Source organism: Alexandromys fortis, unplaced genomic scaffold (genome assembly GCF_014885135.2).
Source record: "Alexandromys fortis isolate MF-2015 unplaced genomic scaffold, M_Fortis_MF-2015_v1.1 scaffold_16, whole genome shotgun sequence".
NCBI lineage: Eukaryota > Metazoa > Chordata > Mammalia > Rodentia > Cricetidae > Alexandromys > Alexandromys fortis.
In genome coordinates, this window is record NW_026067893.1 from 9,824,805 (window position 1) to 9,847,420 (window position 22,616).

General features: G+C 37.8%; 1 protein-coding gene across 5 annotated transcripts in view; it reads left to right on the forward strand.

Moving 5' to 3' along the window:
• Window positions 1-22,616, forward strand: part of Sorcs1 (sortilin related VPS10 domain containing receptor 1) — a 486,223-nt gene that overhangs the window by 393,763 nt on the left and 69,844 nt on the right. For all 5 annotated transcript variants that reach the window (XM_050145543.1, XM_050145559.1, XM_050145567.1 and 2 more), the window contains exons 11-17: window positions 4,867-4,969; window positions 5,233-5,309; window positions 7,255-7,346; window positions 10,584-10,691; window positions 12,098-12,215; window positions 13,688-13,818; window positions 16,949-17,062. In XM_050145543.1, coding sequence (XP_050001500.1) covers window positions 4,867-4,969; window positions 5,233-5,309; window positions 7,255-7,346; window positions 10,584-10,691; window positions 12,098-12,215; window positions 13,688-13,818; window positions 16,949-17,062 — 743 coding nt within the window. The remainder of the gene's footprint in view (window positions 1-4,866; window positions 4,970-5,232; window positions 5,310-7,254; window positions 7,347-10,583; window positions 10,692-12,097; window positions 12,216-13,687; window positions 13,819-16,948; window positions 17,063-22,616) is intronic.

Here is a 22,616-nt window from a genome sequence, read left to right on the forward strand (position 1 = left end):
TTCAAATTGACCCCAATGTTAACAAACTCAAGAGGCTAATTGAGATTAAGGACACATGAATTATTGGGATGTAGAGGGTTTGGATCCAGGAATCTTTGGGCCTTCCTCCTTTATTAATCTTGTTACTCAAAGAAGTTTAACATAAACTTTTAAAAACCAGGAAACAGAGTAAAGGAAGCTGACAAAGGAAAAGAGGCGAAATCAGTTAAAAAAAAATCATCTCAAAGGCACAAAATAGGAGAGAAAAATCTTTGAACTACAGGACACCTCAACTGAAAAGAAAGAAAGAAGGAAAGAAAAGAAAGCTTCTAAGGCTTGGGAGCCAGTGGCAGCGGAGATACAAAAGCGATTTTATATTGTAGTACTTGGACAGTGGCAGTGTCACTCAAAGCAGAGACCAGTGATTAGAGAAGAGACTTTCCAGCGGGGCTGTTACAAACGTGAACAAGTCCCGAATTACAGCCCCAAATGGAATGTCCCTGGCAAGATGCATTCTATAGAATAAGACATCCAGAGTAATTTGGGGCTGTATTTTTAGGATTTTCAGACTGATTGCCCGAGACTCAGCTGAGATGTCTTTCTTCTGAAGACTGCATTGAACAATTAGATAGGGTATTGCAGGTCATAGTCATCTTCCACCAAAGCCCGAGACTCGGGCTCCTCAGAGGCAATGTGGGGGCACACCCGAGACTCTGACAGATGCTTGGGCCTTTGAGCAAAAGCACAGGGTTCTGTGCAGAGAGACCCTGGCTTCTTTGTAATCATTTTACTTTTTTTAAAAATTTTCAATCTGGACCTGAGAGGGAGTGCTGTGAGAGATTCCTGTAGACTCCAGGACTCCATTGTGTTGACCTGAAGTGGTACTGGATGTCCCACGTTTAAATAACTCCTTCTTCTTTGTGATTGAATCTTTACTGAATACAAAATGAATTATTTGCTATAATTTAGAATAAGAAATATACAAAATCACGTGTTCTTGGGGAAGTGTTTGAGAGTGCTGTTTGGGGACTTAGTGGCTGTCTTGGGCCTATTGAAAGTTCTGACCTGTGTTTATGGTATAACCTTCACATTAGTAGCTATGGAAATGAGTTGCCATGAGTGTAAGATGTAAAAGCTGTTATTACAGAGGGTAGAGGGGAAAAGTAGACTTTTGGACTGGTTCTTTATTAAATCAGCCCTAATAGTTTTTTAAGTTCATATCTTTATTGGACAAGTGTCTTTTCACACCAGGGGATTCCCCATTGTACTTGAAACACAGAAGATAATTGATGGATCACTGAAAAACTGTATATAGTAAAGTAAGTATAGTAAGCAGCAACCAAATGACAAATATGATTTGCTACTAACCTATGAGATGTAAATAGTGGTGTTCTCAACATCAAGGAGCAAAATATCTATTAACAGAGGATATTCTATGAAACAAAACAAACAAACAATAAAACCAGGGAAGTTCTATAAAGGGGAAGATTGAATCAAAGGATGCCTAAACAGAGGCCACAACTGAAACCATGGCTCAGAAAAGCAACGATTAAAAAAAAATAAAATGATGGGTGGGTACAGTGTTTCAGTTAGACAGGAGGATTGAATGGTAAGTATCCAAGATGAAGAAACAATGTGTTAATTTAGTCCCTCTGAGTATTTATGGAACACATATATTTGTCAAAATAGTTTTGTTAGATAAAAGAAAAGAACAGGGTAGGAAAGAAAGGTAATTTGATCTGGAGGTAATGGGTTTGGGAACTCCCTAAAATCAGATGGGACTCTGCACATGCATTTCTTCCGTTTCTATGGCTTTCCATGAGCTTCTGATTCTCAAGATATCCTGTGCCTCAGTAGGATAACATTAGAGACTAAGAAGCCAGTATCTCAGAGCCACTAGGAAGATTCATAATATATCATGTCTGGTAAGTAGATGAAGGACACAAAGGGCAGTTTCTGGCTGGGGATGCTGGTGACCCATCTTCTGTAAGCCAGCTGCTAGAAATGGTTGGTATCAGTGTACATGCTTCTCTTTGCTTTGTACGGAAGGAAGGGAAAAGATATCAGGAAGCACCCTTGAAACCTGAAACTTCCCATTCTTTGTTGTGGTGGAGATGCCCCTGGAGAGATCACTGCAGCAACTGCAGCTGTAAGAAGCAGCATAGTGTAGGTCCCCCACAACTATTTGCCCATGAGCAAAATAAAGACATTTTAAATAAATAAAGGCAAAAAGAAAGGGGGAAAAAGAAACACTAAGTGCCCCTTCCTGGCCAAAATGTACATGAGAATTCAGAAGCCGTTTTCCATGTCCTCCAAAGACTCAGAACAACGTGATGGTCCTTATAATATACCCGACAGTGGTTTGTCATGGAATAACTTTTGACACAACAGGCCAAATACAAAATGTTAACTAAAGTCCAGTCACTTTCTCTTGATTTTCTTGAGACATTGGAGTCAGCCATATGAACTGTTTAATAAAGAAAATGAAAGAAACAGAAAAATATGGCATAGAAAATTCTCTATGTACCAGCTGGGGGCAATCCAAGACTACAAATGTGAGAGAGGAGGCCAAATCAGTGAGATCATTTATGCCTTTGCTTCTCAACTTAATGCCTTGGCCCTCTGAAAGCCAGGGCCAGAGAGCAGGTCTGAGATAGCTGATTGAAATGCCCTCGTCTCTTTGTTATCACATGTTTGCATACCAAATAACTGGCTCAGATGTCAACTGAGCCTCATAATCTTTCAATTGCTACAAATGACTGGCTCAAGACTGTGACCTGGACACTCCCTTGTACATGAATCTAGTGCTCTGTTAAGTGATTTAAATGGCACTCCATGAAATCTCTTATGTCTAAGAAATAATACCCAGGCTATATGACACTCCTTGGAATGCTATAAATTATATACAAGATTCCATATAAGATGCAGTATAGAACCTGATTTGTTTTTATTTCTAGATTGTCTGAGAAAGATAAAATTATACCATACCTGAAACAGACCATTCAGGATTACTCATAGTAAAATAAATGTTGGTAAATCAGACAAAAGGAAATATGTAATCTACATAAGATAGGAAAGTTTCCAAGGTATGATGGGTCCATTCTTCTTGTCGTAGCATGTCTAGGTGTCCCACAACATTGCTCTTAGTTCCTCTTGTCTTCCTGATGGGCATAAAGAAGCCTAGTATTTGGTTCCTTTTCTTTTAGAGCTATGTGTTCCTTTTCAGAATGTTATGAGCATGAAACTCTCCTTGAAACTTTGCATAGAATTTTCATGCAGAACCAGTAATTCATTGTTCCTTCAGGGCTGTACTTTCCGTGCTGTTAGTGAGAGTTCTGCTATACTATTGTGATCTGTGATTTCATTTTGCAGTGTTTGGCTGCTTTTATTCCTGAGTTTCATTTTTGCTTTGTCATTTCCACCATCCTCTAGAAATTTAATCATTGCATTTCAGAAGTTCTCTGAATATTTTCTGACTGAGACTTACAGAGAAGAATAAAAGTCATAGCTGAGATACATTGGTGATTCCCAAAACTCAACTCAATAAGATTAGGAAGCAGTCTTCCTAAGAGACAAAGGAAACTGTGGTTCAAACACAAGCTTGTGTTTTGGACAGTTCAGTATATGGAGTACTATCAACAAAATTCATATAAAGAAGTACTATCCACTTTTGTGAAACTATTGATTTCTTAGTCAGAGAATTTGACCAAGGCCCCTAAGCACACATAAACAATTGCCTAAAATTTTCATTTAAATTTTATTGCTACTGTATTTTGTCTACAAAAATTATTTTTGTAATGAGCAAAATTAAAATTGGATAAGTGAAGGGATAAAGATGATTAAAGTGTGTTGTGTACATGTCAGTGATGAAACTCATTAGTTTGTATAATTAATACATATTCATTAAAAAAGAATCAGAATCTGGTGATGACACTGTCATTTGTTTGCAGATGTTAGGGCAGTTTCACATCTCATACAGAATTTTCTATGCTGAGACCATGTTCTGTGGTATTTAATGGCTGAGCTGCCAACTGATTTCTCAAGTTCTCCTAGGTCAACTCATCCCCTTTTTTATAGCATCATGTTTCGTTGTTCCTTTAGTCTTCCCTGGATACATACTGTGATAGTCTATCAATTCCCCTCTTGTTCTTTGTTATTGGTATTGATCATGTCCCAAATGTCCCCTCAAATACCTTGGTCATATCACCTTCCCATCCTCCTTCAGGTTGTACTGTCTCTTAAGAGCCAGTCCTAACACCAAACTGGCCTGTGTCTCTTCACCATCTAGAGTTTTATAATGTTTTATTTTTGTCTTTATTAGGAGCACTAAAATACTTTGTTTTAACCCGGTGACCAATAGAAAGATCTCATGTCCATTCTTTCTTTTTTTTTTTAAGTCTGTAATTGCAGAAATCATATTTTGGTCCATAATTGTTTAATGAGTTCTGACTAGCATTTTACAGTTGTTAGAAAGTTTATCATATAAATATAATTTAGGTAAATTGGGACTGTTTTGGTTTTTTTTTTACAGCCACCTAACAGATGTCATATACTTGGTTGACAATAGACATTTAAGAACACAATATTGATGAGTTGGTAGATGGATGAGTGCAATGGGTAGAAGAAGATGTTCATAGACGGAAGACAGACTGGATACATAGCTAGATGGATAGATAGATTAGATGTTCTGAATCTAGGTCTTTTAGTTTATTTTGTTTTATATTTACTTTACAAAAGTGAGATAGGGTCTCTCTAGGAATCCTTCAAACATCCTCTGTAGATCAGGTTAACCCTGAATTTGTAGCAATGTTCCTGGCTGTAGAATCTATGTTTCGAGTGGCAGTGTTGATTTTGTGCATATATGACCTTAAGTTCTCTTTCTCCTAGCCTTATTGCTCACTCCACCTTCATCTCAAGGTCTCTGAGAATCCCTACACCTCTGGGATCATTGCCAGCAGGGACACAGCCCCAAGTATTATAGTTGCTTCAGGTAAGATGCGTGAATGCTCTGCTTACTATTGTATATGTGTTTATCTTAAGAAACTAGACATCTGTGGTTGGAATTTCATGAGCAAGATAAAAATATTTTTGAAAGTCAACTAAACCATTGACCTGAAGCAAGTTTACTGAAAATCCTTGCTTAGACAGAAAGTTTATAGTTGAAATCCATCTAGGCAGTGCAGACTGTTGATGTGATCTGTTCTTGACTCTTTCAGAATCTTCCTCCCACTAATGGCCCTGCACTCTTTCTAGGTAATATAGGTTCTGAACTGTCAGACAGCGACATCAGCATGTTTGTCTCTTCAGACGCAGGGAACACTTGGAGACAGGTAAGAAAATACCCTTGGTCTAGGTTGGCCTGCTCAAGTTCTAAGTCATAGTTCAACTTATTTCAAATCTAGAAACCTAAAGACAATATTCTGACATGAGAAAGTGTATTTCATTTTCTCCTTTTAATGCAAGTTTGAAATGAACTAAACTAAATTTCTAAAGGTTGATGTTTTTATCCTTTGATAAAGGTATTTCGTATCATCCATACCTAAATACATCTGAAATCAAGTTGGAAGGCATTTTTATGCAAAAGAAAATTGAATCCCTGAGTCCATCATATAAGAAACTTAGATCCTTCTGAGTGGATTGCACATGTAAAACTTAGTTGTCTTTATAAATTCTCCTTGCCTCAAAGAGAAGCAAAAATAGCCATTACACAGTTGGCATTCTGCATTGTTTAAATCTCATGTGTAAATAACCAAGTAATAATTCTCAGACTACATATGGTCAATAAACACAAATGGAGCCACTTCAAACCAATATGCTTAGCTTAGCTGCCTCCTACCTTTCTTCTGAATGAAAATTAGAAATTTGACAGCTTATAAAGCAGGCATTTAATGAGGTTTAGCTATCACAACAAGCCTAATGTATGGCTGTTACACCTCAATAAATATGTTTTAATAAGCCTCTGGTGCTTAATTATCATACAATAACTAGCACTGTAAATTGAAATCTAGTGCACAGGTAATCATACTTAACAACGGGCTCACTTAACTTTCAATTTCATGAAAGGAAAAAGAGGAGGAGGACCTGATAGCCCAATGTTCTTTCTTAGTTTTAATCCCTCAATGGTATTGCATATTTTGATAAAAGAGTACAGAAGAAATTTTGGGGGTCTGAAAGAAGATGGACAACCTTAAGGAAGTCTTGGGGGAACAGTGTCAGGATTCCTCGGGATTCCGTTTCTTTCTTCTGACACTAAATGAGACATAGAACTCTCCTGATACAGGTAGAGGTCATATATTATGCATAAGAATTAATGAGGCTGGAGAGTGGTTATGTGATTAAGTTCCTTACTGTACTTTAGAGACCCAAAATTTGGTCCCCTAACACCCACATCCAGAAATTCATGACCACCTATAACTTCAGCTTCCTCATGCATTTCTCTCTCTCTCTCTCTCTCTCTCTCTCTCTCTCTCTCTCTCTCTCTCACACACACACACACACTTACTGAAAAGATTAAAGAGAGATTATGTCTCTAGTGTAACTTTAGATGAGCCCATCATAACATTTTAACTGAAAACCCAGAAAGCGTTTTATATAGAAAAATTTAGAGATTGTCTCCATTTGATTTTAGATTCATTTTTCCACATTTTATGAATGACTCCATTTTAAATGTGACCAAAGTTAATGATTTTGTCTTGATTAGAGCTACTTATCACTTGGAAGGATAGCTATGAGTCAAATGAGAAAACATCTCTTTTGATCAAGTGTGAGAATTTGGAGATATTTAGATAATTACATCTGAAGAGGTCAATGCGGTGCAGTGAGCCTCGGCTTCACCCATTGTTCTTTGTGCGTTCCCACTCTGCAAATCTTAGTATATGATGAGAATGTTGTACTAAACTGTCGCCAAGGATCCTTCCATCTAGATATGTGCACTATTTACAGTTTCCCTGTGCTCTGATATCATCTTCAGAAATAGGAATTGATAAGTACTGCACAATATAAGAGAATAAAAACATGAATAGGTGCCGTTCATGCTTAAAATTTATTTTGTAGAACTATACAACTATTTTATTTAGTATCAGTGATAGGTGTAGCCCATGTCGAGAAGCATTGTCTTTTCACTTACATTTTCTCAAAGCTTAGGGAAACCTATTTCTATGTGAGAGATTTTAATCTCCTGCCTAGACTGATTCTCCATACCCTGGATACCAGGTGCAGATGTAATGTCATTGTGTGCCCATGTCTTCTTCTTTTTTTTTTTTTTTTTTCATCCAGATCTTTGAAGAAGAGCACAGTATTTTGTACTTAGATCAAGGTGGAGTCCTGGTTGCTATGAAACACACATCTCTCCCAATTCGTCACCTTTGGTAAGGCTACTTCTAGCATAGAAAAATGTATGTGGCCATTTTATCCAGGTCAGCATTTGAATTGGCCATAACACTACAACTATGTTTGTTCTAACTACCACATAATTTCATGTTTGTTCCACTGAAGTAAGATTGTGGCCTAAGACTGGAAAGAGGAAATTGGGGCAAACAGAAGGATGGGCAAGTGTTTCTGCTCCTACAAGAACAACTGCATTATGGTGTTCAAATGTGACAGTGCATGCATCAGTTTCATAGTTCCCCAGCGCCATCATCTGGACAGCCTCATTCACACTCTCCCATAATTTCTCAGCAGAGGACAATATTTGCAATCACCCATCCCTAGCAGCCTCTCATGAAGTTTAGTATATACACAGTTTTGTGCATCCCACACGGAGATTTGCAGTTCATGATTATTCTGCTCTTATCTTGTTTCACCTGTGATACTTCCTTAGTCCCCTTAAATGAGGTGACATTCCTCAAATATACTTGTTTCTTTTATTGATGAATGTGCAAGGCCTAATGTCTACAGGGGTTTCCAACAGATTTATTTATTCATATTTGGAAGTGGTCCACTGAATATTTTGCTTGTGAAAAATCAAAAGCCTGATTTTCCTTCCATCTTTTATTATATTAATGACCTTAGAAGAAAACTTCAAAGATTGGTCCTGTGGAAAGGCATCTACAGGGAAAGACAGAATAAAATACACCCTCTCATTCAGTTGTCTCAGTTAGTGCTCAGGTTTTGTTACCAAATACCATAACAAGATAACTCATGAACAGGAAAAGTTTATTTCTTCATAGTTTTGTGATCTTGAAGTATAAGACACTAATGCTGGCCAGGTCCATTTCAGCTGAACAGCTACTTTTGAATCCCTAAATAGTGCCTTGTCCCTGTGTTTCTACATAACAAAAGAGAAAAGACATTCCAAGCCCTTTTCTTAAGACAATACTTCTATTTCTGAGGTAATGATGCATGCTGTAGAATAATCCCATACTCACTCAGAATTGAGCATAATAAAAGATTATTTATTTAGGGGTAGACTCACAGATTACAATCCTCTGACGAATGGGGAACAGGAACCATATCCAGAAGCTGGGAGAGAGTGTACAGGTCTTATGTTGGCATTTATAGTATAAGAGGCCACACCCAAGTGGACTGGTATTTTAAAGGCTATTGGCTGAAAGAGTTCCACAGCACGTCTCGCTTTTGTTTAAATAAAAGAGTTCTAAGCCTAATACAAAACTATATGCAATAAGAGCAGATATCAAGTATAAAAATTAAAATTACAACCAGCATAAACAATAATCTCACTAATTATATTATCCTAAGGATTCTAAGTCTTGTATTAGAAATAGCTGGTCAAGTCATGAGAGGTAAGTAACTATGACTATCTAGTCTTCAATCCCATTGAAGACCTGAGAAGAGAAATAATATTACTTGAGTAGACAGGAAGTGCAATCAAGCAACTTCCAAAATGTGCAATAAGTGGCAGAGACAACGGGCTACTTGGGCAATCACCCAAAGTCTCATTTGCAGTGTTGGAGCAACCATCTTTGGTTAAGGACTAGAATAACTGACAGACCATTTTTGGAGGCAAGAAAATTTTCAGAACAAAATTACCCTGTCTTGGCAAGGTTTGGCAGGTTTTTTTTTTTTTTTATCCTTTTTGTCTTGTCTAGACACTGTGCATTTTGTCAGTGGTTGACTTTCCTTGCCCAAAGGCCAGTTTTGTCAAGAAGAAAACAAGCTCCAAGTCAAGCGTCTTTGGTGCTCAGCATTCTCTCATGAATGGATTGGTGCTGCCAGGAGCAATTGTGTTTCAGGTCAACAGAACCCTAAATTATTTAAAATGCCATATTCTACAGTTCTTTGAAGTAGTTGAAGATTACCTATCCACATGGAATACAGTCTCTATGTATTTAAAGAACCTGGTTAGTCTAACCATAAATATGCAAACATGGATGATGATAGACCTATCATACTTAATTCATATGTAGCTTAAAGACTAAGACTTTATATTAGAATATTAATCTTTAAACAGCTGTGTAGCAAATGAGGACAATGACCCCAAAATATAAACAATGTATAATTATCTTGATCAGAGGTAGAAATGTACAGTGCAATATTATAAATATATTCTAAAATTGTATCCATATACAATATATCAGAAGCATGCATGCTTACAATATGACAAAATAACTTTCTCTACTGTACAATATTATAAACAGAAATAGGAGCATATTTAATATAACTTGAATTTGTGTAAATATATAAGAATCTATACCATGTCAATTGCCTACAAGTAATATCTCACAAGCATTCACTCTACTATTCACTATTATGATTAGTGTGAGCAAGGTCATACTAACCTACCTATTATCACATCCAATTTTGTTTGATAGAGGTTTCACAGCCATTCAGTCCCAAAGAAACACACAGATGCTTTTATCAGTGAGACATTCTCATCTTGCTCCCCCTGTGTCTGTGGTATAACTGCAGACTGAGCCTTTTCTCTTCCCAGAATTCTCCTGTTCTGGTCACCCAGCCTATACTGACTGCTTGGTTGCCCCACCTACACTACCTGCCTGGCTATTGGTCAATCAGCATTTTATTAAACCAATACAAGTGACAAATCTTTACAGGGTACAAGACAATTATCCCAAAACACTGAGGACTCTACCCTTTAGATCTATTTTTAGCCAAGTATCTATTTTCTAATATCATTAGTGATGCAATTTTTCACATATGGATTTTGAAGAGAACACAGGCATTTATGTTATAATGGACCACCAGAAATGCAGACTTCTCTTGCCTTCATCAGCCTGTCCTTCCGTAGGCATTCCAGTGAGATCAGTAAGGATTTATGTAATATAAGTGGGACTTATTTATGAGTTGGTCATTTTCTGATAGATTTGTTTAATTTTTGTTGAACTTGCTTGCAGATTTGAAGATAGTCCCATGAGGTATAAGAACTTAAAAGATATCTATCTATATTACTCGATGCTATTAGACTATTTCTAATTCATTTGATTCTCCCTTGTTCATACCCCAACACATCTTGTCATAGTAGCTTGAGTATCTCTATTTCTGTCTTTTGATGTAAATAAGTACACTTATTTGTAATGAAGTCTTAGTGTGGTATTACTTTCTGTGCTGGTGACTAACATCTTTCCTTACACAGAGATGTCACCTTTTCCATTTGATATGTGATGACTGTCAAACTGTTCTGCCATTAGGTTGAGTTTTGATGAAGGACGATCTTGGAGTAAATACAGTTTCACATCCATTCCACTTTTTGTGGATGGAGTTCTGGGGGAGCCTGGAGAAGAGACACTAATCATGACGTAAGTGGTATGGTATTATCCCACCTCACTATGACCTAGAGAGGTGTTTTTCAGTGGTCTGTTAGATTTGTTACTGTTAATTGGAAAGTTGTTAGCAAAGTTAATACATTGTACTTCAACAACCTCCAGCAACGAAGAAAAAGAATGCAAACTATTTTTGAAGACCCAAGCTACAGGATGGTAGGGAAAGGCTCTGATCATTTCTTTCTGTTCTCAATGAGTTTAGGCAAATTAATAATAGCTGTCTTAATAGAAAATAAAGCTATGTATTTTTTAAAATGTTATAATACTGTGCATATTACAGATGTAGAAAATTCTAGACCTTTAAGATGATGACATTTCATTTTCTCCTGACTTCTTGCACTAAATGATTGTGAGACATATTAAGGATATGGATATATTATGGTTATGAGAGCATCTGGCTTTGCAAAAATTTAATTTACATTCATTCTTGTCTGGAAAGTAATGATCATTAATTCATGAAAGACTTGATTAATGACTTAACTGACTGTGGGTTTCAAAACTTGAACTTTGAATTTGAAATATGTAACTGTGATATTCCCTGCTCTTAGAAAATGGATCATGGAAAATCTGTAAAGATAGATAATTCCAAAGTAGTTGAATGAGAAATCAGTAAAAATGTCAAACTCAAAGTGAAAAATTGTCAGACATTTAAACCTCCTCACTTGTAGCAGTGAGAAAAGATAAGAATAATCTACTTAATCTACTATGCCTAGTAGTCACACTTTCACTTTTGTACATGGCAAACACAACTAGATCCGAAGTATATTAAGTAGCTCACTTTTATTCAATATTTATGTTTTCAAAATATTGTTTCACATACAGCAAAGTTGATCTGAAAGGCTACTTTGTCTACACTGTCTAGTGACTAAATTCTATACTAACTAACAGAATCCCTGCAGGAGAGCATGGTTTATAAAGTAAGAGGAATTGTGATTACTTGGTCCTTTTGTCCACTTTCTGTAGGACCTTACGAAAAGGTAAAGAATATGGAAGCTATGGACTAGATATAGTAACAAAACCATCTAGAATTATATATTGGACCACCTAGAATATAGCATTTGTCGGTGTTTCTTCAGTTGTTTTTCTAAGCCATTCTTGTGTCTTTGAATCAACTATTTTGGAATCTGGCTTTCCCAGTTGCTAGTGATATGAATGTTAATTATGTGTTGACAAAAAAATCTTTGAGCCTCAATTTATCTGTCTGCAAAGTGCAGTCAGTGATAAGATCGTCTTCATAAATGTTCTCAACAGTGAGGGGATGTGATCCGTGTAATGTGGCTCACAGTGTGTCATCTTCACAGCAGACAAATTAATGCAAGCTGTTGTTAAACTGTTGTTGTTTTCATGATTGTGACTCTTATCTATCACTGTAAACCCTGCAGAGTGTTTGGACATTTCAGCCACCGCTCTGAATGGCAGCTTGTCAAAGTGGATTATAAGTCCATTTTTGATAGACGCTGTGCTGAAGAAGACTACAGACCTTGGCAGTTGCACAGTCAGGTAGGAGTTAGAGAGATGAACATGTCCTGCGGGAAGTAGGCAGAGGATATATGGAAAACAACCACTCCTTATGGCTTAAGAATTGGAGTTCTCAAGTCCATGTTGTCCATTTCATTCTTCTACGTTTTATGTCTCACAGCATAATCTACCTCAACATTTATATCCTGTTGTGAAGTTGTTTCTGTTTTATTTATGATAAGATACAATGGAATAAAAATTAAAATATGCTTAGCTTAGATTTATACCTCAAAATGAAATATGAACTCAGACTGAGATGCAAACATAATTTGTCTGAGCATAGCATAGGGCTGCATGAAAGATGCAGAGTGAGGGTTGGTTTTTCAGTTTCAATGAACAATGCAGACACAGCTAAGGCATAAAATCATCAAAGAATGATGGGTGAGTGATGCCAAGGAAGTCCCTTTACATTACTGTGATTACTTAGGAGTCTAGAGTGCCTCTTGCTTCCTCCAAGATTCTTATGGCATAAGAATGTGAAATTGCTAATAGAAAACTGACTGTCCTACATCATCTCTCTTAGTTATACATCTCATCAAAATCCGTGGATGAGGTCTTCTCTTTTTAATTTCCCAATATAGACGTCAGTCTTGCAGGCAATTTAAGGGATATGTGGAAGTACCCACTAAGAAGTCATACCTATATTCAGGAAGTGAAACATTTACCTGCTATACTCTGACAGAGTGAAGTATTTACTCATGATATGAAATGGAACCAGTTAAAGTAAGTTTCCTCTGTATAGACAGGGGAAAATAGATTTAAAAATCCTGCTCTGATTTTTCAGAACACAAAGGTGCTATATTTGATGGTGTGTGCAGCATTAGCAAGGAACACTTCCCCTTTTCAGAGTCAAACCAAAGAAATTTTCACTCATATTGCTGCTGTGTTTCATTTTGGGGTGCCTACACATTGTAACAATTACAGCTTTTATTTATTGGAAAAGAGAATGAACTTGGCTTTCTTGCTTCTCTGGTAGATGATCATAAAATTAGTATTATAAAGTTATACAGAAAAACATAGCAATTGAGATAGAATTGATATTATGTTTCTTAGTAATGTTCTTTCATGTGCTCATAAATGACCAACTCTATAAATCTTTTCTTATACTAAACTAAAATTAATCATTGCAGGTTAGCAGTCAATTTATTAGTTATAGGCAACATTATATTCTGTTGTGCCCTTCATTGCACTAAGCCTAACAATTGCCCAAAAAGGTTTACTGAATATATAAGGAGTTGAGGCTATCATTAGAAAAATATGCATTGATTATTGGAACTGCCTTTGTGTTCATACTTCATAATAGGCTTCAGGAGAAAAATACCAATTGCACAAATTGGATTCCTAAATATCTTATTTATATTAAAGTTTGTGAATATCTCCCCAAACCACATTGTTATGTAATAAGAGGAGTCTAACTGTGTGCTCGATTTTGTGCCATATTTGTTTCCTTGCAGGGTGAAGCATGCATCATGGGAGCCAAAAGGATATATAAGAAGCGAAAATCTGAGCGGAAGTGTATGCAGGGAAAATATGCAGGAGCAATGGAGTCTGAGCCTTGTGTTTGTACAGAGGCAGATTTTGACTGGTGAGCTTCCATAGCTATTTCACAGAGCTGTTCAGTAATATGACATCCATGAAGCCTTCAATAAAAGCTTAGATTTGAAAAAGTGATAATCCACTTAGAGCTAAGTGGCAGACTTCATGTCTTTATACAATTCTCTCTTGGCAGCATCATGCTTTTTATTAGCTATGTGATTGTATCTTTCAAAAAAACAGCAGTTTCTTCTTTGGATTTTAAGAGGTCTTACAAGATGATTGGCAATTATCTTCATATTGATGGTGTATTCTCAGAAAAAAAAGAGAGGGGACAGATCTATATTGAGCTACTTTAGGTAGATAGATAACAACATGGGAAATAGTAATTGAAGTTCTCAGGGAGCAAATACACTTATGTGCTACATAAAATCTTCCTAGAATCTAGCATCTGTGGTAGGCATAATAACTTCAAAAGGCATAAACTCTCTGTTCCTGAAAGTTTTCAATCTGTGGTGGTCAACTACCCACAGCTTGTGAGAGCTTAAGAGTGTGACATTTATAAACTCACTGCAAGAGTGGACTCAATTTGACCTTGTGATCTGAGAGTTTATAGAGATAAATTTAAACTCGAGAAGCAGCGAGACTCTGAGAGATATCAACTAAAGAAAGCAGTAGATTTCTGCCCAGACATTAGCTAAGCAGAAATCTATATTGAAGAGCTAGCAATGCTCTTGACTTAATTTTGGTCGGTGTTTGATCTCCAGGTGAAATTGAGAAATGATTGATGAAGATGAATAACTTAGCAATCACATTTTCTGTTGCTCTTTCCCTCTTACATTTTTCTTATTTATCTCAGAATATATACTAAAGGAAGAAATTAATATATGTTTATATAAATGTTAAACACTCAACACTTGAACCATATATAAATTATTCATTCTTATTTTGTTTTTAGCTGTGCACCTATAACAGCTCGTATGTATAGTCATTAAAATGTGAGTCATTCATGTGAGATGCAGTCTAAACATGCATCTCCCATCACAGAAAAGTTCGGCTTCTCTAATGGCAGACCACTAAAGATGCTCTCTGGATTAGTAGAGATGAGAATGTCTGCCAGTTGTTAAACCAATAACCCATCTTTTCTTTCTCTTGTTGGTGAACAAGGCAAACCAAGAAACAGCATTGCAGCTGTTCGCATTTAGTTGAAGGGCATCAGGGCTTCATCAACAGTAGAACTCACAGGAGTTCTAGATGGGCTTCCCCAGCCAGGACGTCTGTCAGTGCTATATAACTGCAACAACAACAGTTCTTTATCCTTGCCCTGCTCTTGGAACTGTCACCCAGAAAGTTATCCACAGGAATACCTACCTTGAGATTCTAAGTCATCCATCGCATCCCTCATTCTGAAGGCTGACCAGTTCTTGATGGTCTCTTATATTGAAGGAGAATTTGCAAAGGAAATTAACATGGCACTTTATTGGCTGAGCTGTGGTGCTGTGAACTAGTCATTCTCCAAAAAGAGCAAAATTTTCTTCTAATGGAAAATCTAGGCAGGGCAGTGGTGGTGTACTCCTCTAATCCCAGCACTCGGTAGGCAGAGGCAGGTGGATCTTTATGAGCTCATGGCCAGTCTGGTCTACAGAGCTAGTTCCAGGATAGCCAGGGCTATACAGAGAAAGCCTGTTAGGAAAAACAAAACACAAGAGAGAGAGAGAGAGAGAGAGAGAGAGAGAGAGAGAGAGAGAGAGAGAGAGAGAGAGAGAGAGACAGAGAGAGAGACAGAGAGAGAGACAGAGAGACAGAGGTGGGGGGGAAGTGAGGTAAGATACCCCAAATATTCTACTTTTTTCATGAAAACGTTGTCTACTTTGAATTTTATTTCCAAATAAACCATTATTTTGTTTTTGATCAAGGCAAAAATAGCACAAGGTAAGGAAATTAACGAGGTTTCTCTCCTCGCCAACCCCCATGTCTGTCTCGTTCAGACTCCTGAATTCAGTGGTGGCTGGAGTCTGTTAATAGTCCCTCAAACTGAACAGTATTTTAAGGAGTAGAAAAGGAGTCTTGAGTAGTACTATTGCAAGGTTTCCTGCGCGAATGGAATTTTTGTGACTGTGTGGTATCTGAAAATATTTTGGAAGGCTCACCATGCCCTTGTTGGGTTTCTGTTAGTAGCTGGGTGTTCTACGATCTTCTTTCACAGTAGCATAATGAAAGGTACTGTCATTGGATGCTCCTTGTCATGCTCCCGCTTTTGTAAGCTATTTCCCTGGAGTGAGCCCTGGGTGTTCTGGAAGTGGCTCTTCTGTAGCCTCCCTATTCATGCTGTGTTGAACCAGGCCCTAATCCAGAGGGTATGTACAGAATGCTCAGCTCCAGCTGCCTGATGACAGGCCCCTGAGGCTGAGCCCATTGCTCCCGCCATGCACGCCCCATGCCAATAACTCACCTCTATTACAAAGATGGGCCAATTCATACTAATGCTTGCCCGTTGCTGCCTGGGATTTGTCTGTGCATGTGGAGGTACAATTTGTTGTCCTTTTCGGTGCCCAGTTTCATCTTCCAGAAGCCAAGAAAATCAGAGTCCCCTGGAAGCAAGAATGAATCGAGACTGAGAGAAAATTCTTTTGAGCATTTTCAGTGCAGAGGCAAGATTTAAGGCAGTTAGTATCACTGGCACTGCTGACTGCTGAGGACAAAACTTTTCCTTGGGGAAGTGCTTGAGATATTCCTGAAGGGCATTCTCTTTTTGGCTGGAACTCTGAAGCATATGGCTCGCACACAGGGAAACCTGGCTGTGCTCTACTTGTTACAACCAGATGTTTTGGAAGAACATCCCAAAGACATCACTGGTAATGAGGACTGTGCCACATGTGGTTGTGTTAACCTCTATGATGATGTTTTCACTAAGACTCAAGCATCTGACACTGCCAGGTTCCTAATTACCTGAGAACTAACCCATTCCTATATCTTAAAGGCATTTAAGTGGGAATATTGGTTCTATGAGATTTCTTCCTGGGTAATAGAGAATGACTAGAAAAATGTTTAATTTTTGAAGAAATTGGTTCAAGAAATGCTCATTTTATTGACTGATTAGAAGTTGGTGTGGTCTAATATGAAATAGTTTTGATTAAGTTTGCCTCTGGCTAAAAGTTTTATCTTGGGTATTTCCCTAACAGTGACTATGGCTATGAGAGACATAGTAATGGGCAATGCCTGCCAGCTTTTTGGTTCAACCCATCCTCACTGTCAAAAGACTGCAGCGTGGGACAGAGCTACCTCAACAGCACGGGGTGAGTTTTGGTGGTAATGGCCTTCAGGGGCCAAGCTCTTCTGCCGATGAGTAAGTGTTACACAACATAGTTCCTTCTGATCAAAGATCGGATTTGTTTTCCCCAACACAATGCATTTCTTGATAGAATGTTGTTTCTTGTCACTATATTACTGCAATTAAACATTTCACATGCATGTGTCTGTGTATTTGTGTGACATGTATGTGTGTATGTGCAAGTGATTGACATATATGTGTGTTTGGGGGCCAGGGGTTAAACTCACGTGTCTTCCTCAATTGCTTCTTGCTGAAATTTTTTTGAGACAGGTTCTCTGACTGAATCTAGAACTCACCAATCCAGCTATACTAGTTGGCCAATGAGCTTCAGAGATTTGTCTGCCTCCACACTACCACTTCTGGGGTGGCAGCTACGTGCCGTCATGCTTAGCTTTTCCCATGTGCACTGGGATTCTGAATTCTGGTACTTCCTCATGCTTATATACCACGCTGTCTTTCCAGCCCAGACATTTAAGCTTTTGATTTACATATTTAATTTTAGAAAAAAATACAAATATGATTCCTATATTTAAAAGTCCAACTTACTTCATCACCTCAATCCTGGCCCTATTTCTCATACAACTGTGACCTGTATGGTATGTAGGTTTCTACACACTTCTTGGCATTTTTTCCAACAATTAATTACTTCAAGAAAAATCCATAAAATCAAGTTGGAAGGTTTTTTTTATACTATTTGCTTCTAGCTACGTTGTTCTTTAATTTTCCTTTTTCATTCAAAAATATATCTTAAGTATCGTTCTAAGTCTGAACAGATTGGGGTGCTTTTTTATTCCATTATTCTAAATACTAATTTATTATGTAATTATCTGTTGTTTTTTTTAACATGGATTGTTGGGCTATTTTTTTGGTTTTTTTTGTTTGTTTGTTTGTTTTTTCCTCCTATTAAAAACAAAGTTACAATTAACAGTCTTTACCCTTGTTGTTAAAAACCATTCCAAGATAATTAGGGTTTCTTTTGTTAATTGAAAGTATTTCTCCTAGCTTGCAGAGCAAATTACATTTAGTAAACTGGTTCCTATTAGGTTCCAATATCAGGCACTGCCAATGTTTCTCTCACTAAGATGAAAAAAGTAGGTCCTGCTCACATGCTGCCCAGGAATCCCACAGACTAGAGATTCACGGTAATCAACTACCATCTTCTTGAAAATCTGATGCCAGTGGATTTTGCAAAGCCAAACTGCAATGAGAGGGAATTACAGTTTTCTTCCCAGTTGAGCAGTTGAAAAAGGTCATTTCAGACTAAATAAACAATAATACTGACCCTGGTGGCAAGATCCACAGGAGTCATTTTCTATTTACACTGTTGTTTAGAAGAGTTTTAGAATTAAGTAACCAAGCTGACACTCTCTCCAATGCCACCTTTAACCCCTGTTGTTGGCCCCAGTCAGTGTGTAGCTTATAACTGCAGGATGAAAGGCAGAAGACTCAAGACTCTAAGAGTAGCCTGACAGAGCATACTGGCCTACCTGCTGCTTCCTTGATAACCTACTCTCTATCTGGTTGTAGAGCATAGAGTGCAGACATATAGTCAGAACGTGAGTGGAGTGAGGTCTTCTAGTTAAAGGTGAATCACAGCTAAGGCTAACGAGCAAATCTATGAGCACGCCACTTCCGAGAGCACGTTCAGAAGCATGAAGTGAACTCTGTGCTTCTTATTTATTTATTTGTAAGTGGTTTTCTGTATAGTTAGTCTGCTTTTAGAAAAAGCTCATTACACTGTGTGTATAGCACTGTTCCCAGGTACACCCACCTCACCAAGATGGAACGTTTCAGCATAGGATATTATTATGCCCAATAAAAATGTTATTTTGAGGAGGTATGAACTTTTTTACAACTTGCCTGTAGACATAAATGGATTTACACTTTTTCTCTTGCAGCTGATAGACAGGATCTAGAGGAGACAACTGTAATGGGAAGTAAACAAGGGAAAGCTGCACTGCACCTAGGAGTCTTCCTTCTTTGTGGCTTGCTCCAGAGATGTCAGGATTTCTAACGTCCGCACACAGTGCAACTCTCTGCTGTGTTTCCCACTGTTGGCTCCCTCTACCTTTCTTCATTTTTCCTTACAACTTTTTCACATCATCAGAGCCAGAATTCAAGTAATGAGGCTGAAACAGGTTTTCTGCCTTAGATGCACTAAGTGTTAAATATGTATGAATAAGTTGTATTTAGTTCAAAAGAGGGGTGTCTTGCTATCTGCTGCTGATCTTTGTTGTTGTTGTTGTTTTTTTTTTTTTTTCGAGACAGGGTTTCTCTGTGGCTTTGGAGCCTGTCCTGGAACTAGCTCTTGTAGACCAGGCTGGTCTTGAACTCACAGAGATCCGCCTGCCTCTGCCTCCCGAGTGCTGGGATTAAAGGTGTGCGCCACCATCGCCCGGCCTCTGCTGCTGATCTTTAGCCTACAGTTTGTTTTTTTGTGCCTCGGTTTCTTAACCTATGGGAATTTCCTTTTTATATTTAGCTTGCAATTAAATGTGGTAGTGTATAGAAAACATGTCGCCTAAACACCAAGACACAGCCATTACTTTGTGAAATACAGATCACACCTATTGCTATCAGTTATTCATTTTTCTGAGGTGAGGGATTAAAAGAGAGAGAAAAACCTTTTGTGAATGTTTAATCTAGGCCTGCATGATCCTTAGTGGCCCCTGTAGGGTTTATGTCAAAGACATATTTAATCAACATTTCTTATCTGTAAACCAGAAAATGGGATCTCCAAAGACCAATAAAGCCATATGACTAGGAAGTGTTGTGCCACACACTATAATAAATTCTCCTGATGAGGATGTGATATACCACACACAGAAAACCAGAAGCTGTATCTATCCCTCTACACCTTCCAGACTGATGACTACCTTGCTTGATAATTGAGAAAGTTTCTTCTTTCCTCAAACAATATGAAAACTGCATTCATGGTTTATTTTATAGCTTGTAAATAATCAAATAGCCCTAAAACCTCCCCTGCCCTTTTGGTTTCTCTCCAGTAATGTTTCCAATATGAAAACCACATTCACTGGTTTATTTTATAGCATGTAAATAATCGGATAGCTCTAAAACCTCCCCTGGCCTTTTTGTTTCTCTCCAGTAATGTTTCTATATATCTCAAGTTGTTAATGCACAAGCTCATTTGGTTATATGTGGTGTTTATACTTTCTGGAAACAAGAAGCATATTGAAAATTTAAGTTGCTAAATTAACTAGGACATTGCTTATTTCATGTTACAGTGGAGACGGAGTCAGTTTATTCTAAGAAGACTAGGCAGTTTTCTTAAGAGACAGATTTATTCTTGTTATTCAGTTGGGGATATTCCTAGCTGTGTTCAAAAGAATGCATATAGAAATCTCTGTCTGTGGAATTTCTTTATAGGAGATGTGAATCCCTCATGGAGTAATATTCAGACACTGTTGTTCATGGTTAGTTGCTTAATACATGATAAGGATCTTTACTCAAGAAATTCACTTAAAAATAACTTAAGTGGAGTATCTATGCAAAAACATTTAGTAGGTCCATAAATAAAATATCACATATACATTCAAGTAAAAGAATAACTTCCATAGCATTACTATATACTGAGATGTTTTAAAAATACGACAGTTATAAATATAATCCTCTCTTCACCAGCCGTAGACACAGACCTTGGGTAATCTGCTATTCCCATGTGATTTCTATTTATAGTCTCATTGTGGGGGAATTCAGGTTCTTCCCAACGGACTGTTCCTGGTGACCTGTGGGGATCCTGATGTGCTGCCTGATCTACACTCTATAAGATTCACCAGTGTGCATCAAGGAGAGTAATTAGCCTTAAAAGCAATACATATGTTGAAAGTCCACAGATAGGAAATCACTTGCATTATTTACAGACTAATCCCTGCAGGAGACAGTGTTCCTGTTTTCTAGCCAAGACTCCTGTTGTCTCACAGTGGATACAAAATAATTGTTACCTGCTATGAAGTTGTCTCTTAGATGAGGTGTTTTATCTTTTAATGGGAAATAGATAATGGGCATGTTCCCGTCGTGGAGACCTACTCTTTCAGATGACTGCTCCTACCCACCCCCATCACACTGAAATTACAGATTCCCTCACAGGTGTTATGACACTCTGGCACTGCTAGCTCTTCATTGTGCGACCTTAGGCAACTCCATAATCTGTCCCTCCTTTCCCTGTTAGGGAAAAAATGTACTGTAGTAGGTATTTTGAGATGTCTTCATCACTGGCAGTTCAATAACTGGTTGAGATGATTCAAAAGTAAAATTTGGTCTGTGTGTGCTCAAGAGGAAGGAAAACATTATCAGATTTAGTTGTACAATTGACTCAGATGGTGGATTCAGAGAGTCCCACTCAAGGCTGTTTCAGGAAATCATTTAGTTAAGTGTGTCCATATAAACTATTTTATCAAAACTGTCTCTAGAATTCAGCTGTGTTTTATTTACTTTTCAAATTGAGTTGTGCTTTTTATACCATTTAATACAAGTAAAACTAACTGTCCACCTGAACCTGGCAATGACTCATATCAAGCTGTCAGTTCCTGTGTCTGAATACTTGGTTTAAAGGAAAAGTCCTGGGAGTTGTTACATTGATAAAACAAACAAACAAACAAAAACATGAACATAAAAACCTGCATAGTCAGTCATGGAAGTCCATTCTTTCTGAATAAAGATGCTTTGGCTGCTATGTATGATCATTGTTAACTTGTAGGGACATTTCCACGCCTAATGAACATTTGTCACATTACATACTATTTAAAGCACAAATGCCCATCCTTGGTTCCATATGCATACTGACAACAGCTTCCAAAAAGATCTGCCATCCTGGGAGCCAGGTACATTCCATACTCACAAAGAAAGAGGCAGCCTGTGTCCCCACCACACTGTCTTCCTTAATTCTCCCTGAATGTGGGAATGAAATAAGCAGCTTCAGTCCTGGTTACTAAGTCAAGCTACTGTAGCTGCCACTCCCTGATGCCAATGATCTGTGATTCTATATATCCTTTTATTTGTAGATATGAACTTGTACCTGTTGCTCATTGCATACTTACCCCCTGAAGTCTGTGAATATTTCAAGCCTTTGCCATAGCCTCTACTCATCACAGCCTTCAGTCCTGACACCTAATGGTTGCTCTTTTCCCTGCAAGCAAAGGCACAAACACAACCCAGTAATCGAAACTGTTTTGTTTTCTCACTGTGTGTGGCACTGTAGCCATCACTGTTCAGTGATAGCCCACCCAGAGGACAAGAAGACCTAGCGCTATAGTTCTACCTTGATCCTTACATGGGATAAATACTGTGAGTGAATAGACATTCATAGAAAAGCATGACATCAAAGCTGAAGTTTAAAGGATGAGTCACATAATGACAGGAAGAAAAAGCATCCTTCTCAGAACAAGTAACATAGGTAAAGAAATCAAGTAGCATTTGTACGGCCTAGCATAGGAAGTACTCTGTGTCATAGAAAGACCCAAACTAGGAAAACCAAGGAGAGGTCAGATTATGGACCTTTA